This window comes from Crocuta crocuta, unplaced genomic scaffold (assembly GCF_008692635.1).
Source record: "Crocuta crocuta isolate KB4526 unplaced genomic scaffold, BGI_CrCroc_1.0 scaffold9, whole genome shotgun sequence".
NCBI classification, from domain to species: Eukaryota; Metazoa; Chordata; class Mammalia; order Carnivora; family Hyaenidae; genus Crocuta; species Crocuta crocuta.
In genome coordinates, this window is record NW_027551567.1 from 9,324,111 (window position 1) to 9,333,794 (window position 9,684).

Sequence of the window (9,684 nt, forward strand, 5' to 3'; positions counted from 1 at the left end):
TTCTCCCACCATTAAAGGGAAATCTTGCTGACTGCATTTATGAACAGGATGCTAGGGTTGTTCCAGACAGCAGGCCATATTTGGTGTTTTTTTTTTTTGTTTTTCTTTTCTTTTCTTCCAGTTATCGGTCTGGGCAGCAATACACTAAACATCCATACTCTTACCTCAAGATCAGATGTGTCCCATGGTAGGCATCTGCCTGATGTTGCCTACAGATGAGAATTCAATCTGTGTCTTTGAAAGATATTTCTCTCAATACGAAGCCAAATGGCCCACATGGGGCTTGGCTCTACATCTGCCTCATTAACAGCTAATGAGGAGAGCTCAGTGCCAAACAGGGAAATTCCTACTTTGATTACTCCAGGTTCAAGGTTATGGCATTGGTCTAGAGCCTGAAACTGGCTTACAGAAAATTGAAACACACTCCATACTAATAAAAACACAAACTGCATACACCAAAAGGGATCTTTGAGTGATTGTACCTGAGAGACTAATACTAGTTGTGTTGAGATCGTGTGCTTTTCAAATATTTCCAATGGTGTCATATTATAGCCTCCGTTCAGAATGAATTCCTGGCCCCGACTGCTTTCAACAGGTTCACTGATTGTACTGGGAAAGCCAAAGTAGGAGCAAATCTAACTTTCTGTGAATTGCCAACACTTGTTCCTGTTATCATGAGTCTGTTTTTATAGTGTGAACAAGTTTGGGTTTTAATCTCAGCTGAGAACCACAGAGTTTGAGGCTCCTGAGAAAAAGACTGGGTCTCCTCGTTTTGGTGTAAGCGGCCATAAACAAAGGTGCTTGAAGAAAAAAACTGAGGGAAAACAGGCTCTATTTACCTCTGAAATAGACTGATAAAAACATTTCACTTGCAGAATAATATTTGTCTGAAAATTGCTTTGAAAAATTAGAGAGCAGGGCCATCCTCTTACCACCATTTCATGGCTCGGGCCCTCCCTACCCCACATCGAGACAGAAATAGATCTACATCTCCTCCCTCCCCCATCCATCAAATATCCTTCTCAGACACCACAGCAATGCCTAATTCAATTATCTGTGCATCTCTGCTAGCCTTGTAGCTGCCAGTTCATGCCAGAGCCCTGGTCGTTTGTGGTGTGGCTTGAGGATGCTAGCGAGCTGTTCTTTCTTTCCTCAGTTGGTCCTATTCATTTCAGGTTTGGGTAATTGCATGTTTGAGTTCAAGTAAAAATACAAATATGTAAGTGATAAACATTCTCTAAATCCTAGTGCACATGACTCATACACACACACGAATTTCAAAAGAAAGAAAGAAGCTACAGAACATCACTGTAGGACTATTATTAGTCATTCCAAACTTTGTAAGGAAGAAAGGGTGTAGTGTGCTGGCTGGAAGTACTTGTGAATTGTCTAAAACTTCTACCTCACTGCCGCAAATGTCTACACGTCAATGGCATACATAACAGTGAGTCTGTTGTCCTTTGAAGGAGCTCAGTGCTCACTGTGAAGCTGTAAGGCTAGAAGTAAACACAGGATGGTCCAAATGTTAGTCACCTACAAGCCATCTACACAACTTTTGCCACACTAACATATTCTTTGTACTCTTACTCTCTTAATATTTTATTCTAGATCTCTTCAGATTTTCAGAGAGACAAGTTTATCTATTTAAAAAAAAAAACTTTAAAATACAGTTGCACTCTTTCTGCTTAAGTGCATCATATGTTCTGGGAGCATGGACTTGAATCCTACATTTCTTTTGTAATCTCCTTGGCCCACAGCCCTGTGCTATGCTTATAATAACAATTCGTACCATAATGCTCCTAGAATGAGGTCACCTTCTCTAACTTCAAGGAGCTTAGTATATGAATAATTTTCTACATAAAAAAGTGTTAGAGAGTTCAAAATATTCATTTTCATGTATGATGAAAAGGGAATGAGAAAAATTGTATACAAGACTCATAGAACCTCAGACTTCGACATTCTGCATGATCTTTTATTTGATGAGACAAGAAAAATGTTTCCTACAGATAAGCTCTTGAAAAAAAATAGTTTCTTGTAATCAAATGCATATTAGTCCTTGGAAGTTTTTGGTAGACTCAGACTTTTTAGAAATGCTCAGGTCCATCAGCTCAATCATTTCTTTTATTTTTTTTTTTAATTTTATTTTTTCCTTAAATAGTTTATTGTCAAGTTGGCTTACATATAGCATCCAGTGCTCATCCCAACAAGTGCCCTCCTCAGCTCAATCATTTCTCACCAGTGAAAAGGACAGAGAAGTAGAAAAGGCAGAACAGAAGCAGAAATAAAAGTGACCTTATGAAACTACTTTTGCCTTTACTGTTTGTGCTCAGATTGAAGAGTGTTCACTATTTTCTTTGCTAAAACTTTTCCAAGTGTCATCAAACTGAGAACTTGGGGCATCTTGTCTGGTTTTGGGTAGAGAGTAATTACCATCTGCACCCTACAAATGTGGGTAAGCTTGCACCGAAATAAACCATCCAAATCCATGACGAACATCAAAATTGTAGACACAAGGAGCAAAGCGGAAAATTGTAGTATGACAAAATAGCTACATTTAATTATGTAAAATTACATAGAATTTGAGTCTTCTTTAGAGGTGCTTTATTTAAACGTACATCTAAAGGCACATCTTTGGTTAATGCAACTTGCATTTCAAGTCAGGGAGTTGACAGAACAACATTTATTAAGTTTAAAATTCAAGCAGGTTGTCATTTTTCAAAGTTTTAGGGCCATATATTTAAGAACAGTGTTATTTAAAACTGTGAGGCCAACTTGATCTCCTTTTCTTCCATAAAAGCTTACATGTGCCACTACCTGTAAAGGCATCTCTGCTCTCTTCAACAGTATAAATAACCATTTTCTGTTCCAGAGTCTACTCAAAGCTTTCTCTTCTAGGGAGCATTCCAAGAGATGACATGCTTCTATACAAGGTTTGGCAGGTCCTATGTCAGCCTTTGCTTGCCCTTACCCCGGGTCACTCCAGAGAAGCTACAATAGTAAGCCAACACTATTCTAGAGCCAGGAGGGACACTCTGGGTGGTTTGCTGGCTGACCAGAGGCTGAAAAATCAATGATATCAACCTGTAATTACAGTGCAAAGTCATTAAGCACCATCATGCCCATTATCCACCTCTTTGGTCCCTTTCAGAGGAAAGCATCGGTGTACTTCCTATAAAATCAGTTCTAGTCTGGCTCTAGGATATTGACTGAACCAAGATTCTGGGCTTAAGGGTTCATTCTGAATCAAAATGAGATCAGATTCCCTTGATCTGGGGGACTGAAGCTAGGAAAGGAAAGAGCCAAAAAGAGCATGAAAGCAGGAAAGAGTTGACCATCAAAGAGAAGAAATGGAAAGTTGATTTGTTAGTGCTACTTCAGAGCCCACACAGGCTTCCCATTCCCATCCATTCCTGGTGTTGCAATTAATCATCATTTCTTAGAGACAGCCTAGCACACAGGTGATATATGTAAAAAATGATACAATAAATAAAGATCACTTTAATTGTGCAACTCTCAGGACAAAATGTGGCCTTTGTTCCTTGGAGCAGCTCCCTGCCTCTCTGCCATGCCAGATTTCTGATTTTGTCTCAGAATCTGCCTCCTCCTCTAATTCCTTTTCAGCCTGCAACGTGTGACCTCTGTGTGCAAAGAAGGCATTTAGAGGATCACGGAGACGGAAACTTGCCAATCCCTCCATCCATGTGTGGCTCCCAAGCCTTAGTACAACTGAGGCTCCATTTTCTCAAAGTCTGTTTGTCAATTCCTTTATAAGCTGTCAGCATCTACGTGACTTAAGAAATTTGGCTGAAGCAGAGAAAATGCTCCGTCTCTTGGAGGCGAGTGCTCCTGCTGATCACAGTAAGAGTAGCACCCGACAGGGCGGCCTGAAAGGTCCCCTGCCCCCCACGTGCCATGTGCTCCTTGGCTTCACAAAGTCCTCTCAAGGACAACATGTTCATTCATGCTTCGCCCACCGTTCATCCATTACGTTCTGGATAAAATACCTTATTTACGGAGAAGGAATAACAGTAACAGCAATAATAATCAACTGTTTCAGAGAGAGGGACCTGTCGAGTGACTCTTACAGAGGTGCAATCTCTCCCCAGCTCTCCATATGAAGTGCCCCTGCACGCCCTGTCCCAGCTGTGGGCGGCGAGAGGACACCTGACCCTGGCTGGGCCAATTAGGCCTATTCCTGAGAATCTGGAATTAGACTTAACAAATACTGACTTTGTTAATTATGTGTAGCCACGCTAGAAAGCCAGGTATGGACTACCGCTTTAAGGCAGCCAGGCGCAGTGGTGAGGAGTGAATGGAGAAGGTCGGCAGAGAGAAAATAAAGAAACTGGCATGCAGGAAAGCAGAGATACCACGAGGCCCCAGCGGGGAGAGGGAGACAAAGGAGGTGGGGTTAAAAAAAAAAAAAAAGAAAAAGAAACTTTACAACTTTCTAATTCTTATCGAAGTCCTAGATCCTTCCTGCAATTAGATTTGTAGGAATAAATTCCACCTTGCATAAACTATTATGAGTTAATCTCTGGTCCCTGTAATGACAAGTGCACATACCAGGGGATTTCTTAGAACAAAGTATAAGACTGCTAAGTAGTGATCTGGGAACATAAGACTCTCAGTTTTACTCATCCCTGACCATGAATTCTCAGTTCACCTTATATCCAGCTTATTGTCTTCCATATAAATTATTATTCCTATATCAGGATCTCCATATATTATATAATCATTCATTGAGCTACTTTGTGAATGGTGATGAATAAGGCAGGATCCCCTCCTGCTGGGGGGTGGGGTGAGGGTGAAAGGTGTAAATGAATCATGACAACAGCACATGAAAAGTCTGTAATAGAGGCACAGGTTGCTCTTCTAAGGCTCCAGAAACATTACCTTATTGAATTTTTGCCTCCTTCAAAGATAGTTATAAGAACTGATACTTTGTGAGAGCAATCACACAAGACAGGGAAACATCAGTTCAATTTTAGTAATTTGCACTTGAAACCTGAGGAAAAGTGTTCTCTTGGCACATAACCAGTGTTCAATAAATGTGGCCCCCGCCCACGTCAAGCCACGCCTTAACACCTCCAATAACCATTTTAACAGTTAAAAATCAGGCACAAGAAAAGATTAGGCGATTTACCAAATTCCCCAGGAACACAGCTGATTTTAAAGCTGACAATTGGGCAGTGTTTTTCCATTCTGTGATAAAGTTTCCCCTGACAGGTTGAAAAATAAACAAACATACAGGCTTCCAGTTAAACTAGCCTGTTGAACAACAGGTTTATCTCTTCTCCTTCCAGGGATGGCATTAAAATAATAATGAAACAAAAATTTAAGTATAAACCCCAATGGCAAAGAAAACGGGAGAGGGGACATGAGAATGTGGTCAGAAGAATAAAATCAGTGAGAGGAGCTGCAGCAGAGGAGGGACAGTGGGGGCCAGGCCCATCCGATGGGAGGAGGCTGACGTGTTGTGCCAAGACCCACCGCAAGGTTGAGGCAAGAGGAAGAAAGCCATGGGGTTCCCTTTCCTCACTCCCATGAGAACGCCATGTCTACCTGCCCATTGGAGGCCAGAGGTTTTGTCTGTGGCAAAACTGAGAGCGAGAGCCTCTGGGACCAGGAAAATCTGCTTCAGAGCAAGAAGAGAAAATGCACAAGGTAAAAAACATGGAATTCAACGTTACATCCAGACCCCAGAACCAGCTCTTAATGAACTGGGCTGCTACCCTGTAGGCCGCAGATTAGAACATTTTTCTTGAGAAAAAGCCCCAGAGAAAGTTTTTTCATGTCCCAACAATGTTGAGCCCTCTCAACATGACAGGCTCTCTGCCTAATCACCCAGAAACGAAGGCCACCGCTTCTCCTGCCACACACCCATGTCCAGTCAACTTCCAAAACACAACTCACTGGGGCGCCTGGGTGGCTCAGCTGGTTAGGCGTCCAACTCTTGACTTCGGCTCAGGTCATGATCTCACAGTTCATGAATTCAACACCCACCCTGGGCTCTGTGTTGACAGCGTACAGCCTGCTTGGGATTCTCTCTCTCCCCCCTCATCTCTGCCACTCCCCTGCTGCCCCTCTTTCTCTGTCTCTCTCTCACACACACACAAAACAAATAAACATTTAAAAACTGTTTAGTGAGATGATATTCACATAACATATAATTAACCATCTTAAAATGAACAATTCAGTGGCATTTAGTGCATGTACAATGTTATACAACTACCTCTATCCACCTCCAAAGCATTTCCATTGCTCTAAAGTAAAATCCTTTACCCATTAAGCACTCTCTGCCCCATTATCCCCTTCCTCCAGCCCTTGGAAGCCACCAATGTGCCTTCCATCTCCATGGATTTATCTAGTCTGGATATTTCATATAAATGGAATCATACAATATGTAACATTTGCTTCTAGCTTTTCTCAATTAGCAGGATGTTCTAGAGATTTGTCCACGTTGGAGCATATATCAGAACTTCATTCATTTTTAGGGTTGAATAATATTCCATTGCATGTATATACTACAATCCAAATCAACTGTTGATGCCTCAGTCTTGAATAAAAATGACTAGAAATCGCCATACATAAGACAAAAGAGAACAAACAGAAAAGTGGAACTGGACGGGCGCCTGGGTGGCTTAGTCGGTTAAGCGTCCGACTTTCGCTTGGGTCATGATCTCGCGGTTCGTGGGTTCGAGCCCCGCATCGGGCTCTGTGCTGACTGCCAGCTCAGAGCCTGGAGCCTGTTTCAGTCTGTGACTCCCTCTCTCTCTGACCCTCCCCTGCTCACGCTGTCTCTCTCTCTCTCCTAGAAATAAGCAAAACATTAAAAAAAATAAAAAAAATAAAAAAGGAAAGTGGAACTGGAGAAAACAATATAATTCAGAAAACACAACAAAACTTCCAAAAACCCATAGCTCTAATATATATCCCAAGAGATTAAAATAACACACGCACACGTGTATGTATATGTATATTTATGTGTATACACACATATATGCACATACATGTATATATCTCACCTTTAAAATAAGAGGGTGCTGTGAGATTAATACAGGTTTAAAAAAATCGGCCAAAAGAAAAATAACATAAAGAAGGTCAGAAGAGGTTAAGGAACTGTCCCAAGAAGTCTGACAAAGACACAAACTTTGAGAGAAATAATAAGAGACTTAGAAAAATGTGAGAAGATTATGCAATGCCTTCACTATTCAGAGACAAAAATGTTTTTGAGCCTAAAATTCTACACTCAGCCAAACTACCAGTCAAGGGTTAGAACAAGGCCATTTTCTGACATGAAAGGTCTCAGAAAATTGAGATTTTTGAAAGGAATCTACTGGTATGCTCCAATAAAATGAAAGGAGAGAGAAAAATCGTGGACCCTCAAAACAGATGTAAGCACAGAACATCTCCAGTGTGGCAGCTTTGCCCTCAATCCAGAGCGTTGCAGGGAGACTGAGGACTCACAGAAAATCATCACAAATACAGGATATAGATATAAATGCTACACATTTCCACCAGCAGAACACATAGCCATCAAAACCTAGCCCCCACCCTAGGAAAAGTTGGTATGACTAAAAGAATCTACATTTTCACCAGCTTTAAAAGCAATAAGCTTGTGGGAGGAGTTCAGACGGCAGAGAACTAGGGAGACCAGAATTTCCCTTGTCCCGCAAACACAGCTTGAGGTCAGAACACTTGGAACACCCAGGAATACAGGCTCTGGGGTGACAGAAATATCTCTGCAGGTGTACAGAGAAAGCTTGGCAGGACAGAGGTGCATGTTTGTGAATTTAGAGAGATAAAGTGGCAGGCAGCATAGGCACAGAGGAGAGGGGACCCCTTCTCTGGAGAGACAAAAGAAGACAAAGAGAGGCTGTGGAAGTGTGGTTTTTGGGCAAGAGAAAAACCTCGCTGGACCACGGACTGGGAAATTAAAAAATATGGAGAAAGCCAGCTTCTGGCTGAAGATCGGAGTTTTCCGCGATGTGTGGCTTTCTCCAGACCGGAGCCACCATCGTATGGCCGGGAGGGAGTCAGCCCAGGGTGTGGTAGCAATCTCAGGGGCACGCTGGGAGGTAACAGTCCCCTTCTTCAAGTACTATGGGAAGAGGGTTTATTGACCTCCAAGGACAAAAAACCCTGCAGGTGACAGCCAGAGGCCTTTTGCAGCTGGGGGAAGTGGCGCTTCGCCAGAACCAAGTCCACGCAGAGCAGGATCCTTTAATACGTTGGGTTTTGAATCCCAGGAGGGGCCAAAATGGCAGAACATCATGGAAGGTTTTTTTTGCGTCTCTCATCCCTCAAATGCAGCCAGATCAACACTGAATCATCCAGCACCCCTAGAAAACCGATTGGAGGATTACCACAACAATCTGCACAACCTGAGCCACAACCTGAGAACTCAGCAGGTACACAACGACCGGGGAGAGGTGAGCTGGGGGAGAGAGAAGCCGCGGAGGGCAGGGAGCTGTATTTGCTTGCGGAGAGTGACAGAGACAGAGGGGGACAGTACGGGAAAAGCACTCCCCCACAAAGCAGCTGGCGAGAAAGTGTAAAAGTAGAAACAGCCGCAGGGACTGAACAAAAAAGGGAGAAGGGAGAGGGTTAAAATTCCATTAAGACTCTATAAACAGAGGGAGCACAGAGTCTGAAACTCGGTGCAGCTCCATACCTGGTGATGCTCCGATGGGAAGGGCGCGAATCCCCAGGAGTGGAGAGGGGGTCTGAGGTGTCCACGGGCCACATGAGGAGTGGCAGTTCCCCTGCAGGGAGGACATTTGGTAGAGGCTGGGCAGCCCCCCAACAGGCAACAGGTCCCAGCGGACCCTGGAGAACAACTACGTTTGCCGGTATTGGAACAAGGACGTTAAGAGGGAAGCTGGGCGCTAGATGTGTGTTGTGATTTTCCATAAACCCTGAACGGCTGCTGTTACAAGTTCGCGGGATCTCTTTCTGGGGCCGGCTGGCACCCAGCCCGCAGTCTCTGAGCACCAGCAGCAGCAGCAGCAGCAGCATGGTCTCGCGAAGGTTCCTGGGGGTGGGCCAGAGCCCGGCCATTGCTCAGTGAGACCCTCCCCCAGAGGATCTGAGCAAGTCAAAGCCGCAGTTCCACGGAAGTGAGCGGTTGGAGGGAGGGGTCAACATGGCAGAGAAGGAGGGGGATCGGGAGTTCCTTCATCTCTCAAATAAAGCCGTGGTGAGGCCAAAGAACTTTGAACCCCAAGAGTCTAGGAGGAAAAGAGGCAGAGTTGCATCTCGGGATCCAAAGGGACAACCTACAGGCCATAGGTGGGACTTCAGCAAACGGACCCGTGGTCTCACAGTGGAGGCGGACCCCCGACACCAAACCACGCCCCTCGGCGCTGGGTAACTGCGTCTCTGCGGGAGCCTGACGATGAACCAGATGGCCCCTCCTCCAGACCAGCGAGGTTGCATTGCCTGGTTTATTTCTTGAACAATTCTTATTATATAATTACATCTTCCTTTCTTTTCTTCTTCTTAGCTCTTCCCTTCTCTAGTCTGGTTATTTTGGTTGGTGGTTTGTTTAAACAGACATATTTAATCCATTCTCTTGATACACATTTAATCCATTCTCTTGATACATGTTCTGCATCTCCTTTATTTTCCTTACTCTCTGTCTGGATCAAGCCATTATAGTTTCTTTGGGTTTTGAATCCC

General features: G+C 43.7%; 1 protein-coding gene across 2 annotated transcripts in view; it reads right to left on the bottom strand.

Annotated features, from left to right (window-relative positions):
* The window catches only part of LOC144220156 (uncharacterized), an 80,446-nt gene extending 71,304 nt beyond the window's left edge, over positions 1-9,142 (bottom strand). For both annotated transcript variants that reach the window (XR_013331645.1, XM_077750333.1), the window contains exon 1: positions 8,678-9,142. Coding sequence is in view for 1 of the 2 variants with exons in the window: in XM_077750333.1 (XP_077606459.1) it covers positions 8,678-9,063 (386 nt within the window). In the remaining variant the exon portion in view is untranslated. The remainder of the gene's footprint in view (positions 1-8,677) is intronic.
* Between the last annotated feature and the right edge of the window lie 542 nt (positions 9,143-9,684).